We start from the raw sequence: 18,859 nt of genomic DNA, 5'->3' as shown, positions 1-18,859 counted from the left end.
TTACATGTCAAAACTTTTATAAAATACAATACAATACACTAAATCAAGTATACAAAAATACATGCTGCTTATCGAAATGATCTTTGCACAATATGATTGGTACTTACTTATGAAACTAAGTATTTGAAAAATTACATAAAATACAACCATTCAAACAATCCATTCAAATCTGAAATGACACAAGACAAATACAAGAACATGTGATAACCTGTGTATGGGACCTGGTATTATCCTGGTAATATATATCAGTAACAGTATGCTTATTCAGCCTACGAAATAGTATCTGGAAAATATAAAGTAATAACATTTTTACTTCTATGAACAATGAAAATAGTGTTACTGTCTAAATCTTTAAAATCATGAAACTATATGTTGAAGCTATATAACACAATGCTCTATCAGTTATTCATGACAAATAAAAGTTTTAATAATTATACTTGCAGTATATCACAATTAAAAGTATCTAACAATGAATACCATAAAGACACCTTTTTAGCTCATCTGTCACAAAAATCTAACATGAGAAAATGAGGTCAAGGTGAAATTAACCAAACCGGAATTACATGTACATGTTCACCTTACAATCATTCAATACGCCAAATATAGTTGATCTTTTGCTTGTAGTTTCTTAAAAACAGTCTTAAACAGGAAAACAAATCATTGACCAATGAACCATGATAGAAGACGTGTACACCTTACTATCACTATAGTTGACATTTTTTACTTATAGTATTCAAGAAACAAACTAAACCATAAAAACTTAACATTGACAAATGAATCATGAAAATGAGGTCAAGGTAATTAGATGATACCTGCCAGACAGACATATACACCTTACAAACATCCCATACAACAAATATAGCTGATCTGATTGTTAAGTTTTAAGAAAAACAGATCAAGACATAAAAACAATCAGCAATGAAACTGTGAAAGTTAGGTCAAGGACAAATAAAACCACACTGATATGTATATCTTAAAATATTTGCATACACCATATATAGTGGACTCTATCAATCTTCAGACCAGACCAAATTTGAAACTTGATATGTAACTTGTCATGATAAAACAACACAAAAAATATCAAATCAACATCTTCAAGCATGAAAGATTTTGAGAACTGACTTGTCAAGACTAACAGATGGACAGAGTGCGAGCCTAAAGTCGTGTTTTTGACTTCGTCTACAGGGTCCTAAAATACTTATGAGGTTCATCTTAAAAGTCCTCTTGTAGTTAAAATCACTATGGAGATGCTGAAAAGTTAGCATGTATGTTAAAACTAGGCCCAACATAAAATATTGTTTGTTTCCCCAAACCCGACCGACCCTGCAAATTGATTCCGGCTCATAAAATTTTATTGTCAAAACTAAGTCAAATATTCAAAGATTAATGAGGTGGAAGGCCCTATCATTTCTACTTTATATAATTCACAATACTGGAACTTGTCTCTTCAGTTAAAAAGACCTGCTCAATAATTTATTTCTGACAGAAACAGAATCTGAGTGTTGCCAAAGTACAAACAAAACAATTATAACCAAATACAATTTACATTATACGTTGTTATCATGGTTATTTCAAATCATTCTTTTGTGCAAATTTAAAAAAAAACTCATTCAAATTCGTAAAATACACCAGCAAATATAAGCATGTATTAAAAAAACATGTTAGAAAAAAATAGAGAGGAAAAATTAATTCTTTGTTCTGCATTTTATAATACTTTTGACATATGTAAATTGGCATTTATACAAAATTTGTAGAAAAAAATCTCGTCTATTTCCTTCATTGTTTATATTTACTATTGTTCATGGCTATCTGATCATACCACACATTTCCATTGGGAGGACGTATTACTGTTGATATCAGATATGTCTTAAAATGACAATCTCAACACACATACATGTATAAAATAGAAAGTATAGGAAAAAACAATATTTAAATAACAAACATTAGATAATTCAATGTTTAGATAAAGTCTTAATTCTTCTTGTAAGCTGATAGTTCTTGCTGTACTTTAAAAGGTCGTGGTATTTCCATGGCAACAGTCATTGAGTGCACCAATTTGAATAACTGCACTGCCACTTGTTAGTGACACAAAGTTTAAGCAGTAAAGTTATGATTCATAGAGCTATGTTTGAAAGTTTTATACACAATGCTGTCAATATAAGTCCTAAATCTTTTTCAATTTAGCTTCAATATCTGCCTCATCTAAATCACCTAGGTCATTTGCTTGCACTTCTATTTTAATAGCTTGTAATTTCTTTTTTACAGCATCTTTACTGGATGCATATATCATCTTTTCTTTCATTGGAGCTTCATCTGGACTCCTGAAAACGAAGAAATCGGTTTAATTTAAAACATAATTAGAGTTGTATACATGTACTCTATAATTGATAATAACTTGATTGTTTTGGAAGTTGTACAGCTTATTAATGTGAGAGATTTAAATTCAAGTGTACTGGTTTAAAATCAGTTGCTCTTGAAAAATATTATCAAATAGTGTAAAGGATGCTACGGAAAAGGCAACCAAAATAGCCTAACCCTAACCGTTTGGTTAAATTGTGTGTCTCATATGCCAACCTTGTGGCTGGGTACTGATTGTTTTAATGTATATTTCTATTGTGAATCAGTATGTGAGACAATAATAAAATAAAATTCATTATCACAGTGCTTTGATATTAAGAAAATCTTTAGATACAATTGAATTTGTGTTTAATCTGAAGGACATATTCGTTTACATAGAAGAACAGGTACAAATATTGTCATAGACAAAGATCAGGTTGAGAATAAACTCATCATAGATACCAGGACTAAATTTTATATATACGCCAGACGCGCGTTTCGTCTACAAAAGACTCATCAGTGACGCTCGAATCCAAAAGAGTTTTAAAAAAGCCAAATAAAGTACGAAGTTGAAGAGCATTGAGATCCAAAATTCCTAAAAGTGTTGCCAAATACAGCTAAGGTAATCCATGCCTGCGGTAGAAAAGCCTTAGTATTTAAAAAAATGCAAAATTTTGTAAACAGTTAATTTATATATATAACAATATCAATGATAAATCATGTCAGCACAAAAAGTGCGGACTACTGGGCTGGTGATTCCCTCGGAGAAATAAATCTCCACTAGCAGTGGCTTCGACCCAGTGGTTGTAAATAAACTCATCATAGATACAAGGACTAAATTTTATATATAGCCCCCTTCCCAAAATGAATTTATCTAAGATATTATCTTCGTTTTAGGTTGAGTGTATCATAAGACTTAATAACACAACGTTTATTCTGTTTTTTTAGTCATGCGTTCTACATAATTTCTATCGTCTCAAACTTCACGACACAGGCTGAACTTCAAACCTTTAAACTGGAAGTGAATGCCGTTTTTTCAGAAAATGTGAGCTTTGTTCATGGCTTTGTATTTGAGTAGAAACTTGTTTTGAAGATAAGGGAAGTCCACATTACTCACCACGAAACAAGAATGATTTTACTATGTTTTTGTTCATTTTCTGTGGTGTAGTTGTAATCGTATAAAACGAATCTTGGTTCTTTCGGCGGCAGAATTTTCTTTAGTTCTTCAAAGGGTAAGGTTCCGGCTTCAAATTCATGTTCGGCCACTATTTGCCTCTTCTCTTCCTTATTTATTGACAGTACTAGAGCGTCTAATAAATGCTTTGTTTTCAGTTTGGTGTCGTATGTTTTTACAACGCCATCACACAGACCAACTCCTGACATAGCCATCTTGAAAGAAAAAGAAAATATTACTAGATTTGTAATTGCCAGCAATAACGGATGGCACCCTCCCCCCATTGCCAGGGTAACGGCAGCCATTTTGAAAATTCCAAAGTAAAAGACTGGATCTACACATGCCAATTAACTTGTTTGCAAAGTTTTAGAAAGATTGGAGTATTTTAAAAAAAACAAATTCTCGCAATTTACCAGTTTCCATGGCAACGGCAGCCATCTTGAATATGCCAACCCATATTAGAAAATCTGCACATGGTGATTAACATTATGGTTAAGTCCCATTAACATTGGTTATAAAATTCCAAGATATAAGCTGGACTTGAAAAGTGGAAGAAAAAAATAATAAGAAAAAAAAACGTAGAATAACAATATGTCACCCCAACTCCATTGAGGGTGCCATAACTAGTTCCGGTTTGATAGGACAGGTGAACACATGTAAGATCGAAATCGAGACGAAATGTATGGCATACAAACGCTGCTTATATGTATCTATTTATTTTAATCAGACTATCATTAAACCTGAAATTAATTTAAAAAATATAAATTTGACGACAATAAAAAAATATTGATTAGTATTTATGCATAACATTTTGGTCGATTGATTCCGATCCTGAAAGTTATGTGACATCATTAGGGGTGGGTTTTCGAAAAGTGTGCATGGCTATATATGGACATGTGAGTATAAGAGAGAAAATGTCCTTTTGTGGCTAATAAAACTTTGAAACCAAGTTTCCATTCTGTACTAAACAAGTTTTATTTCTATTGAAGGCTGGAATTTATTAAGAGTGATAAAAAATATTTGTGTGTGTATTTATTTATGTATAGTATTTTTTTAACCTAGCGGTGTGCTCGAGTCCTTTTTGCACTAATCATCTATATATATAGATATATATATATAATTTAACTTATTTATTTAGGTAAACCTTTGGAGTTTAGACAGACATCATTTCTTGAATCTAAGAAAAGACAGATTTTTTTCCCTTTTTTTTGGGGGGGGGGGGGGTGAGTTGATCTGAATCATAAGTTTGAAATGGCCGCAAAGACAAAAAAAATGATAAATTTAAAGATGGCCAACATCCAATTTAACAAAGTTTTACATAAGACTAATTAAATGTTTAATCAATACTAAGATTCACTATAAAATAGATCAATTGCAGATCCAGGGGGAAAGGGTGTGTGCAGGGGTTGGAACCCCTTTTTTTTTGAAAGATCAATGCATTTGAATGAGGACAAATGGTTGGAACACCTCCCCCCGTTATAGATACTTCTTAAAAAATCATCTCTTGCATTTAAAACAAAAATCTTGCACTTAAATATGATACTGTGAAGATCCTCGGCGCTATACTGCAGTGTGTACGTGCTGCCAAACAGAGAAAATATGATATTGCATGGGACCAACCAATTCACTTCACCTGAAGGGGGGAAGGAGGGGTGTGGTTATTTTTTGTCGGAGTCGTCTTGAATTTTTCGCGTAAAACGGAAACTTTTCTTTTTTTTGGTTTTTCAACGCTTCCAATCAAATTATTTTTTTCAGTATTTAACACTATAAGGTATGGGTCGGAAATCTGGATTATCCCCCCGTCAAGTTGGGCACCAGGATATTGTTTATACCCCCCTTGAATTTAAATGGTTGTTCACTAAGAAACAAATTACGCATGCAATATATTTGTTTGAAATTCTTATATGCCTCATGATCTGTTAAATCTTCTCTTTAAAACAGAACTATATAATAATGACATAAAAAAGACTTTCGTCAGTCGAACAATTCAGGTGGGGGCACCACCATTTATAAACTTGCTGAAGAAAACACTTCATAAAACATATTAACAATATTAAAAGAATTATTGGGCCCCGGATACTAATCATTTCACAGGGATGGATCCAGACATTTTAAAAAGGGGGTTCCCAACCTAGGACAAAAGGGGGGGGGGTCCAACTATATGTCCCCATTCAAATGCATTGATCGTCCAAAAAAATGGTGTTCCAACCCCCGGATACCTCCACTGAATCCGGAACTGATTACTGTGTCCACACTTGTTTGTGAGACATGTACATTTCAATTTGATTTAATATGACACTCAAAAAATAATAGTACTTAAATAATATCAGATGTTTTACCTTACCTTAATGTTCAGTTACACGAAAACTTTGATTCTCCTTTAATATGTCAATCTACTGAATTATTATCCAATTTATAGCAAACATTTTGCTTTCTATTATTTTTGGTCACGGTTTTGCTTTTTCCATATATGGGTAAATGGATCTTCTTGTTGGACATTAACTAATTTTTACCTATTTTAGGCAATACCTATTTTTAAACATATGTTTTAAGTAGGAATTTCTCTTTACCTGTATTCTATTTTAATACGACTGACATCATTGTATATATATCATTGTATGTAAACAAAGATGTATCATATAATTGTTTTATCTTCGTCGTTTGAACTCTGGTGTCATTGATCTCCTTAATTTTATAATGTTAGTCAGTAAATTATTTTACTGAATTTATGATTCCTTAAATGGATATTGTAGATCTCTACCCTATACTTGGAAAAGTTTCTTCATAATCTATAGTCAGTGTGAAGATATAGAACATTGTAGAACACAAGTAAAAGCTATTTTAAAAAGCTAGCAGTCTCATTTCTGATGAAAGTAGAAACTGTTTTCTCTTTGTTAAATCTGTTCGGAATAGCCTTTTATATATATACATATAACTAACATTAATCGAGGAATTATTCCGAAAGGATTAGTTTTAAAAGCCTCCCCACTTACAACAGGAGAAAAGTCAAACAGATTTTCCATAGATGGAATAACATTCTATACAACAGTTCTTTTAGTCTGATGGACCTTTTATGCTAACATTGCCTATGTAAATTTTTAAATTGTTTGTATGCACATTGAACGATAAATTTATGTGACGTATAAAATTTTCTGACGTCAGACACACAAATCAATGAATGTGTTTGTTAAATTATTCCTTTTTATCCTGCAATTGGGTGTTCTACTATACAGATACAGCCCTACAGATATCGCTATGCTGTATCTGTATACTATACAGATATCGCTTTAAAGCTCCGCCCACTACCGGAATGAGTATGGTATGAACCTACGTGACCTCAGAATGTGTATTGCAATCGCATTCAATTGACGTATTAAAATTGCGAATTAACGATAACTTTTATACGTTCTGTTTTCTTTTTTAAACATTTCTTAAGAGCAATAAGAATCACAACAATTTTTTGAAAACACGATGACAACTATCGATTTCAAAACTTGAATGTATATGATTGTGTAACAAAAACAACCATGTCAATTTCAGCATGCATGTTTAGTGAATGAATGTCGAGTCTGAAGGGTAGGACAACTCGTACACTCCTGTTTCAAATTGAACAATGTTTTGTTATTTGTTTTTACTGTTAAAATAAGTTGTTTTGTCACCTTGAGTGATGTATTATTGTTGAGCATTCGAGATTCTCTTTTTGCGAACCCGTTTTTCAGCTGAATGTGTGATTACTGTATCGTATTACTACACGGGCCTCAAGAGGGATTTTAAATAAAAAATAAATGCAAAACATGTGTTTTTGTGTCTTTCAAAACACAAATAATATACAGAACTAATTGCAGGATAAAGACAATAACTGTTTAGTGTCTTTAAATATCAGCTGCATTTGTACTCGGCTCGAAACAGGTGTAGTAGCTCGCTAAAAGCTCGCATACACCTTGTTTCCTAGCCTCGTACAAATACAACTGATATTTAAAGACACTAAACAGTTATTGTCTATTAAAATTGTTATACGATGATGACTGATGTACCCATATTTTCACTATTTTATTTATTGTGTCTGTTTAGATAACGCATCAATGTAAAGATAACGGAATTTGATGAGACTGTCATCAAAGTGAGAGGGTTAGCGCTGTAGAACCAGGTTTAATCCACCATTTTCTACATTTGAAAATGCCTGTACCAAGTCAGGAATATGACAGTTCTTGTTCATTCGTTTTTTATGCGTTTTGTTATTTGATTTTGCCATGTGCATGATGTGATTATGGACTTTCCGATTTGATTTTCCTCTAAGTTCAGTAATTTTGTGATTTTACTTTTTACGCAAAGAAGCAATTCATCAAGTAAATTATTTATTTAAACTACGTGATCATTTGAACTGCCGATCTCGTGAACAATTGTCTGATCCTGAACTTGACGAATTTCAAGTACATCTTGGTAATATCAAACGTATTGAATCACATAAGTTCCACGTCAAACAGATTTACAAATTTAAACGTGATGGTGTGTAAATTAACCACGCTTTGATCAGACCTTTCTAAAAAATCAAATAAAAAGCCTCGAAATCATAGATTTCAAAGAAAAATTCGAGACTCGACCAATCCCAACAACACGGTTGTCAATTTATCCACAGTCTCTTTATCTGAGGACGAAACTAAAGTCTTGTCTAAGGGTTTGGAATTTTGCCCTACTCTCAGTAACATAGATAATATGAAACTGGAAGATGACCTTGATAACTTTGCCAGAACCCTCAGAATCTAAGAATATTTTGGTAACAAGGATAAAGAGGTGGATAATGAGAAAGACTCAGACTCGTCTGACTTAGAGGAAGAAATCAGAATTCCGCATTTAAAAAAGAAGAGTTCATGGATTCCAAAACATAGTACATTTGCTACACTAGAAGACAAGTACTTGAATGGCTCGTCAACTAAATAATAAAGCATTAGCATGTCTGCTAAACAATAAATTTATATATTTCACTATTTTATAAGGATGATAGTGCTAAGCCATTAAATATGAACATAAAACAGAGGCAGATTTAAGGTAGGCTGCCACTGTAAACTAAGCAGAAAATTGGGAATTTTACTCTGTTTGGGTTGATTTTTCTCTGTATTTTGAAAAACAAATGGTGTACAAATGTCATTTGAATATCTTATGTTTAAAGACATATATGTGTATTTTCATACTGAAACTAATTTGATAACTGTAATTTGTTTCTTAGGTTGCTTTGTTGATGGTTTGTTCTTAGAAGGTGCAGGATGGGACAAACATCCCATACAACAAGTATAGCTGATCTGATTGTTTAAGTTTTAAGAAAAACAAACCAAGACATAAAAACACTCACCAATGAAACTGTGACAACAAGGACAAACAAAACCCCACTGATATGTACATCTTTAAATATTTCCATACATCATATATAGTGGACTCTATTAATCTTCAGACCAGACCAAATTTGGAACTTGATCTGTAACTTGTCATGATAAAACAACACAACAAATATCAAATCAATATCTTCAAGCATGAAAGATTAAAAACTGACTTGTCAAGACTAACAGATGAACAGAAAGACAGAGTACAAGCCTAAAGTCGTGCTTGACTTCGTCAACAGGGTCCTAAAAATACTAATGACAATTTATGAGGTTCATCTTAAAAGTCCTCTTGCAGTTAAAATTCCAATGGAAATGCTGAAAAGTAAGCATGTATGTTAAAATTAGGCCCAAAATAAAATATTGTTTGTTTCCCCAAACCCGACCGACCCTGCAAAATGAATCCGACTCATAAAATTTTATTGTCAAAACTAAGTTAAATATTCAAAGATTAATGAGGTGGGAGGCCCTATCATTTCTAATTTATATAATTCACAATACTGGAACTTGTCTCTTCAGTTAAAAAGACCTGTTCAACAATTTCTGACAGAAACAGAATCTGACTGTTAGGTATGTTTTGTCACATGATTTTGTAGAACTGAGCATGCCCAGTTTTACAATTGTTTGTTGGACTGGGCATGCATTGATTTACTATTTTTATATGATCTGTTCATTATGCACAATTCTCCAGGAAATTGTACAAACGAACAGTTCATATATATGCACGTAAAACAATGAAGCCTAGATCAGCAAACAATTGTAAAACTGTGCATGATTGATGCACGTTAAGGCATCCAACCAGGTCCATCATACAATTGTAAAACTGTGCATTTGTTTATAATTATGGAATGCACAGTTTTACCAAAGTTTGTTGAAATGGGTGTGCATTGTTTTACAATTTTCATATGATCTGTACATCATGCACAATTCCCCAGGAAATTGTACAAGTGAGCAGTTCATACATGCATATAAAACAATGAGGCCTAGATAATCAAACACTTGTTAAACTATGCATTCGTTTATTATCATGAAATAAGTAGTTTTACCTAAGTTTGTTGAAATGGGCGTGCATTGTTTTACAATTTTCATATGATCTGTACATCATGCACAATTACCCAGAAAATTGTACAAATGAGCAGTTCATACATGCATATTAAACAATGAAGCCTAGATCATCAAACAATTGTAAAACTGTGCATTCGTTTTACTTTATAAATATTGAATGCACAGTTTTACCAAAGCTTGTTGAACTGTGCAGGCATTGTTTTACAATTTTCATACGATCTGTACATCATGCACAATTCCCCAGGAAATTGTACAAGTGAGCAGTTCATACAAACATATTAAACAATGAAACCTAGATCATCAAAAAATTGTATAAAACTGTGCATTCGTTTATAAATATGGAATGCATAGTTTTACCAAAGTTTGTTGAACTGGGCATGCACAGCAATCTTGAAATCTGCAAATACTTCCCAACAAGGGTTATAATCCCGACTCAAAATCGAAATAGGTAATTTTATTATAACCTTCGTCATTTGTTTGAACAGTTACATGAAGCCGACTTAACGTTGCTGAAATCATTCACGTGCTGCATCTTTTCCGAGTGCATGTTTAAATATACTTAATCGGTTATGCGTAGCGCCATCGTTTGTTTGATGTTTCAATGATCATTTTCATTTAAAAAAGAATGTATATTAATTAAATGAAAAGGAATAAGACGAAAAACCAAACCTTGTTTTCTGGACTAATATTTCACACGCGTCGATTCCGAATCTTATCTTTCAACTGTCTTACTCCAAACTCAGTTGAACAAATTTTGAATCGTGTATGGATATTATATTGTTTCTTTCGTGAGCGGTGAAATGTTTTTAGTAAATATGGTGAAAATGTACCACAATTCAATAACCATACATAAAACGAATCATGTTTAAATGAATAGTCCTTTAAAATAATAACATTTGTATACAAATAAATAAAAAAACTAATAAGTAAACTTTCGAGAACTATTTTCTTTCGCGAATTTTTGCGTAAATTTTTAGTTATTCGGTTACCCCCCTGGGAGAGTTTCGGTAGATATCACAAATTCGATTGATCCCATGTCTGGCAAAAATTACGATTAATTGACACCTCATCAAAATTAACACATATTATAATTGCTTTTAACTACATGCATAAGTGTCAAACACGTATCATTTGATCATGTGATTCCATGCAGTGTCAGAATTGCAACCAAATTCTGAAGCTAATTATAAAGTGCAAACTCTGCAGATTAAAAGGGATTTAACTTTGGAGGGTACATAATTTTTTCATGAACCAACGACACCACTAACTACAGACTCCTGACTTGGGACAGGCACATATAAAATGTGGCGGGACCATATCAAACTTGTTTAACCCCGCCGCATTTTTGCGCCTGTCCCAACTCAGGAGACTCTGGCCTTTGCTAGTCTTGCATGATTTTTAATTTTAGTTTCTTGTGTATAATGCGGAGTTTGGTATGACGTTCATTGTCACTTAACCAGTGTACTTATTTGTTTGGGGGCCAGCTGAAGGATTCCTCGGGGTGCGAGAGTTTCGGTAGTTATCACAAATTCGATTGATCCCATGTCTGGCAAAAATTACGATTAATTGACACCTCATCAAAATTAACACATATTATAATTGCTTTTAACTACATGCATAAGTGTCAAACACGTATCATTTGATCATGTGATTCCATGCAGTGTCAGAATTGCAACCAAATTCTGAAGCTAAGTATAAAGTGCAAACTATGCAGATTAAAAGGGATTTAAAAAAAAAGGACTAATCACTAATTATTTTTAACTTTATAAACTTGTGTGGGAACAACAAAGCTTTTATAATGTTAACTGTGAGATGTACTTAGATGAAATTAAATAAATCAAGAATTCAAAATTGAAACTATAATCTGGAAGAGCTATTGGATTTACAAAATATGGCGGGAAAAGATTGACTCGGATTTTTACCTTATATTTGCAATGGTTATATTTGGGTTTCAATACAAAAAAGAACATCAAGAATCTGACTAAATTTGGTAAATGACCTTTTATGAACTATTATGTCTTCCAAGAAAAAAATCTTATGGGTGTTAAGGGGAAAAATATTTTACATTGTATTGCAGGGGAAAACACCAAGAAGTCCGAATATCTTACACAAATTCTAAAACCTCACCTAAAAATCTAAACATTTTTGCTTTCTTTATTGACCCATGCAGCACAGAAACTAAATAATTGCTGTACGCAAAAAATTGTATTATACACAATTTAATCCTTGCCATGCGTTACCATACATTTTTTCCCATTGTTGGCCTTTGACTATTTTTCCGCTCCTTAGCGGTTTTCTCTTTGACACATTCCCATTAAAACATTCTCGGTTCTATGAATACATATATATGCTATAACATTATATGTTTATACAAAGAACTTTTTTGCAGGTACCGTATAAAACTTATTGCGGGAAAATTAAATCAAATTTTTAAATATGCGGATATGTAAAAAAAACCCCATTGATTGGGAAGTGTTTCTTTACAGATATCAATAGTGAGTAAGTAAGTATCTTTACAGATATCGATAGTGAGTAAGTATGTATAAGTAATTGTTTATTATACAGAAACATGTCATTGACATATGATGTGTATCATAACATACATTTATACAATTATATATGATAGCAATTTCATATTATTTACACTGACCCGGCCCATTGGACCTATATGTCACTTCAGCAATATATATCATATTCGAAAACTGTAAAAGATTACAAAATAAAAATACAGAAACAGAAGTAAAGTTCGGGGTTTTTTGTGGATGAATGTTGAATTTACAAATTTTACCGGTTAGGTCTTAGAAGTTGAATATAGAACAAGTTTCTTTGAGAAAAGAAAAGAAAGCAACTTGTTTTACATACAACTCATAAGACCTAGCCAACTGATAAATAGACAAGAATTAAAACACAAATTAAAAATTATAAAACATTTAACCAAAATAATATATGAACCCTAGACAGCAGACTGAATGGTCACCAAATAATTGTTGTTTGCTTTTGATTTGAAATAAGTAAATGCGGAGTTTGGTATGACGTTCATTGTCACTTAACCAGTGTACTTATTTGTTTGGGGGCCAGCTGAATGATTCCTCGGGGTGCGAGAGTTTCTCACTGCATTGCAGATCCATTAATGGCCTTCGGCTGTTGTAAGCTCAGTGATTGGGTTGTTGTCTCGTTGACATACATGTATTCCCAATTTCAATTCTCAATTTTATTACCTACTCACCTCAAATTTTATAATATATGCAACATACAAGAAAGCAAACAAACGCAACAATGAACAAAGACTACAATTAACATACAAAAAGCTATGTATATGTTTTTGTATTTCTAGGCTAACACATGTTTAGGTACGTTCCTCATGAACGTAAATACAGAAAATCGCTTCAGACACAATACGCGTATTTACATGATACAGTATTTTGTTTCATTTTTCTATAAAAGCCCCGATAGACATCATGCTAAGCAATACAAAAAGGAATACATACTACAGCAATGAACAAAAACATACTACACATGGCAGACATCTACAATCACGTAGTAGCATACATGTGACACATATGAAGAAAGCACAGCTGTACCCATTCATACCTGGACTGTTGCCAAAGTACAAACAAATCTCAACAATTATAACCAAATACAATTTACAATTATACGTTGTTATCATGGTTATTTCTAATCATTCTTTTGTGCAAGATTAAAAAAAAAACATTCAAATTCGTTAAATACACCAGCAAAGATAAGCATGTATTAAAAACATGTTAGAGAAGAGAAGGAAAAATTAATTCTTTGTTCTACATTTTATTATACTTTTGATATTTGTAAATTGGCATTTATACAAAATTTGTAGAAACAAATCTAGTCTATTTCCTTCATTGTTTATATTCTATTGTTCATTGCTATCTGATCATACCACACATTTCCTTTGGGAGGACGTATTACTGTTGATATCAGAAATGTCTTAAAATGACAATCGCAACACACATACATGTATAAAATAGAAAGTATAGGAAAAACAATATTTAAATAACAAACATTAGATAATTCAATGTTTAAATAAAGTCTTAATTCTTCTTGTAAGCTGATAGTTCTTGCTGTACTTTAAGAGGTCGTGGTATTTCCACGGCAACAGTCATTGAGTCCACCAATTTGAATAACTGCACTGCCACTTGTTAGTGACACAAAGTTTAAGCAGTAAAGTTATGATTCATAGAGCTATGGTTGAAAGTTTTATACACAATGCTGTCAATATAAGTCCTAAATCTTTTTCAATTTAGCTTCAATATCTGCCTCATCTAAATCACCTAGGTCATTTGCTTGCACTTCTATTTTAATAGCTTGTAATTTCTTTTTTACAGCATCTTTACTGGATGCATATATCATCTTTTCTTTCATTGGAGCTTCATCTGGACTCCTGAAAACGAAGAAATCGGTTTAATTAAAAACATAATTAGAGTTGTATATGTTAGCGGCAATAAGTGAAATTAAGCATTAAGCCTAAATCCTAGGCAATAAGCTAACGCCTAGGCAGTAAGTCTATTGACCAAATGATGTTAGGCATTAGTCTTAAATCCTAGGATTTAAGCTTAAATCCTGAAAAATGTGTGCAGGCATTAATCTGTGCAGGCATTAATCTTTGCAGGCATTAATCTGTGCAGGCATTAAGATTAATGCCTAAAATGTAAATGCAAGTAAATAAAAGACATTTATTCATTTAAATTAAAATACATTTGTCACATAATAACATTATGCTAACTGTGGCCTGTTTATCGACACTGTCCTAAGATAAGTCCTATAAGATAGTCTTAGGACAGAAAATATGATACATATAGTTAGGATCGACTTACGACATTTCTCAGCATGCTGCACATCGAAGCTATCTGAGGATTATATTAGCTGGGATGTCCTAAGTATTGGCGTAAAAGAAAATATCAAATGAAAAAAATGAAATATTGTATCAAATTCAACCAAGAACTTTAATTCATAAACCGATTAATTATTAGAAAATAATTAGTTTTAAATGAAAGGTTAAAAATAATTTTTATATTATAATTTTAGATCTAAACTCTTTGAAACAAAATATAAGCCAAAAAATATAACTACGTTTTATATTAGAATTGAACAAAATAATTGTAAATAGTAAAAATTAAATATTTAATCGGTAAAATCATTTTATGCTTTGAGGGACCTGGGGTGGTGTTCTCGAAAGTATCCCAAGATTCGTCGTAAGTCATAGATAAGACCGATTTTAGGATGGACTTAGAATCGACTTAGGACACTCTTAAGTTGCGTCTCGAAACTATCTTGTGGCTGGGTACTGATTGTTTTAATGTATATTTCCATTGTGAATCAGTATGTGACACAATAATAAAATAAAATTCATTATTAAGTTATGAAAAGAATGTATGCATTTAATGATGTAACTTGTCCCTTTGAAACATGTAAACATACATATGTTATCACAGTGCTTTGATATTTACTTGATTAAGAAAATTTTGAAATACAATTGAATTTGTGTTTAATCTGTAGGACATATTCATGTACAGAGAAGAAAAGGTACAAATATTGATCTAGCAAAAGATCAGGTTGGGAATAAAGTCATCCTAGATACCAGGACTAAATTTTATATATACGCCAGACGCACGTTTCGTCTACAAAAGACTCGTCAGTGACGCTCGAATCCAAAAGAGTTTTAAAAAAGCCAAATAAAGTACGAAGTTGAAAAGCATTGAGATCCAAAATTCCTAAAAGTGTTGCCAAATACAGCTGAGGTAATTCACGCCTGCGGTAGAAAAGCCTGAGTATTTAAAAAAAATCTAAATTTTGTAAACAGTTAATTTATAAATATAACAATATCAATGATAATTCATGTCAACACAAAAAGTGCGGACTACTAGGCTTGTGATACCCTCGGGGACATAAATCTCCAACAGTAGTTGCATCGACCCAGTGGTTGTAAATAAACTCATCATAGACACCAGGACTAACTTTTATACATAACCCCCCTCCCAAAATGAAGTTATCTAAGATATTATCTACGTTTTCAGGTTGAGTGTATCATAAGACTTAATGACACAACGTTTATTCTGTTTTTTAGTCATACTTTCTACATAATTTCTATCATCTCAAACTTCACGACACACGCTGGACTTCAAACCTGCAAACCGGAAGTGAATGCCGTTTTTTCAGAAAATGTGAGCTTTGTACATGCTTTGTATTTCAGTAGGAACTTGTTTTGAAGATAAGGGTAATCTACATTACTCACCACGAAATAAGAATGATTTTACTATGTTTTTGTTCATTTTCTGTGGTGTAGTTGTAATCGTATAAAACGAATCTTGGTTCTTTCGGCGGCAGAATTTTCTTTAGTTCTTCAAAGGGTAAGGTTCCGGCTTCAAATTCATGTTCGGCCACTATTTGCCTCTTCTCTTCTTTATTTATTAACAGTACTAGAGCGTCTAATAAATGCTTTGTTTTCAGTTTGGTGTCGTATGTTTTTACAACGCCATCACACAGACCAACTCCTGACATAGCCATCTTGAAAGAAAAAGAAAATATTACTAGATTTGTAATTGCCAGCAATAACGGATGGCACCCTAGCTCCACCCATTGCCAGGGTAACGACAGCCATTTTGAAAATTCCAAAGTAAAAGACTGGATCTACACATGCCAATTAACTTTTTTGCAAAGTTTTAGAAAGATTGGAGCATTTTGAAATTATTTTTTTTTTCGCATTTTACCAGTTACCATGGCAACGGCAGCCATCTTGAATATGCCAACCCTTATTTGCAAATCTGCACATGGTGGTTAACATTATGGTTAAGTTCCATTAAAATTGGTTAATAAAATAGATATAAGCTAGACAAGAAAAGTGGAAGAAAAAAATAAGAAGAAGGAAAAAAAAGAAACGTAGAATAACAATATGTCACCCCAACTCAATAGAGGGTGCTGCCATAGTTCCGGTTTGATAGGACAGGTGAGAACATGTAGGATCGAAATCGAGACGAAATGTATGGCATACAAATGCTGCTTTTATGTATCTATTTATTTTAATCAGACTATCATTAAACAGGAAATTAATTTAAAAAATATATATTTGACGAGAATGAAAAATATTCATTAGTGATTTATGCATAACATTTTGGTTTGATTGATTTCGATCCTGAAAGTTATGTGACATCATTAGGGGTGGGTTTTCGAAAAGTGTGGATGGCTATATATGGACATGTGAGTCTAAGAGAGAAAATGTCCTTTTGTGGCTATTAAAACTTTGAAACCAAATGTCCATTCTGTACTGTACAAGTTTTATTTCTATTGAAGGCTGGAATTTATTAAGGGTGATCAAAAATATGAAAAACTTATATGAACTTACCTTTCTTGTACATCATTTTTTGTCAGTTTGTGAGTGTATTTATTTATTTATAGTAATTTTTTGTTAACCTAGCGGTGTGCTCGAGTCCTTTTTGCACTAAGCATCTATATGTAGATAATATATATAATTTAACTTATTTATTTAAGTGAACCTTTGGAGTCTAGACGGACAACATTTCTTGAATCTAAGAACATCCGATTTAACAAAGTTTCACATACGACTGACTAAATGTTTAATCAATACTAACATTCACTATAAAATATATCAGTTGCAGATCCAGGGGGAAAGGGTGTGTGCAGGGGTTCAATACCCCCTTTTTGGAAGATCAATGCATTTGAATGAGGACAAATGCTTGGAACACCTCCCCCTTTATAGATACTTCTTAAAATATCATCTATTGCATTTAAAACAAAATCTTGCACTTAAATATGATACTGTAAAGATATTCGGCTCTATACTGCAGTGTGTACGTGCTGACAAACAGAGAAAATATGATATTGCATGGTACCAACCAATAAACTTCACCTGAGGGGGAGGAGTCGTCTTGAATTTTTCACGTATAACGGAAACTTTTCTTTTTTTAGTTTTACAACGCTTCCAATCAAAATTATTTTTTTCAGTATTTAACACTATAAGGTATGGGTCGGAAATCTGGATTATCCCCCGTCAAATTGGGTATCAGGATATTGTTTATACCCCCTTGAATTTAAATGGTTGTTCACTTTAAAAAAAAATTACGCATGCCATATATTTGTTTGAAATTCTTTTATGCCACATGCATGACATGGGCCGTTAAATCTTCTCTTTAAAAAAGAACTATAAACGAATGACATAAAAAAGACTTTCGTCAGTCGAACAATTCAGGCGGGGCACCACCATTCATAAACATGCTGAAGAAAACACTTCATAAAACATACTAACAATATTAAAAGAATTACTGGGCCACAGATACTAATCATTTCACATTGAACTGCAGGAGCGGATCCAGGCATTTTAAAAAAGGGGTCCAACTATATTCAAATGCATTGATCGTCCAAAAAAAAAGGGGTGTTCCAACCCCTAGAACCCTCCCCCTGGATTCGCAACTGATTACTGTGTCCACACTTGTTTGTGAGACATGTAGTACCTTTCAATTTGATTTAATATGACGCTCAAAAAAATAATAGTACTTAAATAATGTTTTACCTTAATGTTCAGTTACACGAAAGCTTTGATTCTCCTTTAATATGTCAATCTACTGAATTATTATCCAATTTATAGCAACATTTTGCTTTCCATTTATTTTTAATCACGGTTTTGCTTTTTCCATATATAGGTAAATGGATCTTCTTGTTGGACATTTTTACCTAAATTAGGCAATACCTATTTTTAAACACATGTTTTAAGTAGGAATTTCTCCTTACCTGTATGACTGACAACATTGTATATATATCATTGTATGTAAACAAAGATGTATCAAATAACTGTTTTATTTTCATCGTTTGAATTCTGGTCTCATTGATCTCCTTAATTTTATAATGTTAGTAAATAAATCATTTT

At 32.5% G+C, this 18,859-nt stretch overlaps 2 protein-coding genes across 2 annotated transcripts; both read right to left on the bottom strand.

The window, feature by feature from the left end:
• On the bottom strand, positions 1–5,981 carry LOC139527451 (actophorin-like). Its single transcript, XM_071322919.1, has 3 exons — positions 5,856–5,981; positions 3,455–3,726; positions 1–2,321 (listed from the first exon to the last, which is right to left on the bottom strand). Exons 2-3 carry the CDS (start codon positions 3,724–3,726, stop codon positions 2,165–2,167), a joined length of 429 nt encoding a protein of 142 aa, XP_071179020.1. The 5' UTR covers positions 5,856–5,981; the 3' UTR covers positions 1–2,164.
• Positions 5,982–12,489: 6,508 nt separating this feature from the next.
• LOC139527450 (cofilin-1-like) lies at positions 12,490–18,639 on the bottom strand. Its single transcript, XM_071322918.1, has 3 exons — positions 18,506–18,639; positions 16,214–16,485; positions 12,490–14,362 (listed from the first exon to the last, which is right to left on the bottom strand). Exons 2-3 carry the CDS (start codon positions 16,483–16,485, stop codon positions 14,206–14,208), a joined length of 429 nt encoding a protein of 142 aa, XP_071179019.1. The 5' UTR covers positions 18,506–18,639; the 3' UTR covers positions 12,490–14,205.
• Positions 18,640–18,859: the final 220 nt, after the last annotated feature.

The sequence above is a fragment of the Mytilus edulis genome, chromosome 6 (genome assembly GCF_963676685.1).
Source record: "Mytilus edulis chromosome 6, xbMytEdul2.2, whole genome shotgun sequence".
NCBI lineage: Eukaryota > Metazoa > Mollusca > Bivalvia > Mytilida > Mytilidae > Mytilus > Mytilus edulis.
The sequence above is the reverse complement of the archived record's forward strand: the minus strand, read 5'-3'. Positions and strand labels throughout refer to the sequence as shown.

What these genes read in the sequence shown, in the direction of transcription:
- LOC139527451 (XM_071322919.1), bottom strand. Translation starts at nt 3,726, where the DNA reads ATGGCTATGTCAGGAGTTGGTCTGTGTGATGGCGTTGTAAAAACATAC. An exon ending in AAAATCATTCTTGTTTCGTG is followed by an intron (nt 2,322 to 3,454) that starts GTGAGTAATGTG and finishes CTTCGTTTTCAG; the next exon opens with GAGTCCAGATGAAGCTCCAA.
- LOC139527450 (XM_071322918.1), bottom strand. Translation starts at nt 16,485, where the DNA reads ATGGCTATGTCAGGAGTTGGTCTGTGTGATGGCGTTGTAAAAACATAC. An exon ending in AAAATCATTCTTATTTCGTG is followed by an intron (nt 14,363 to 16,213) that starts GTGAGTAATGTA and finishes CTTCGTTTTCAG; the next exon opens with GAGTCCAGATGAAGCTCCAA.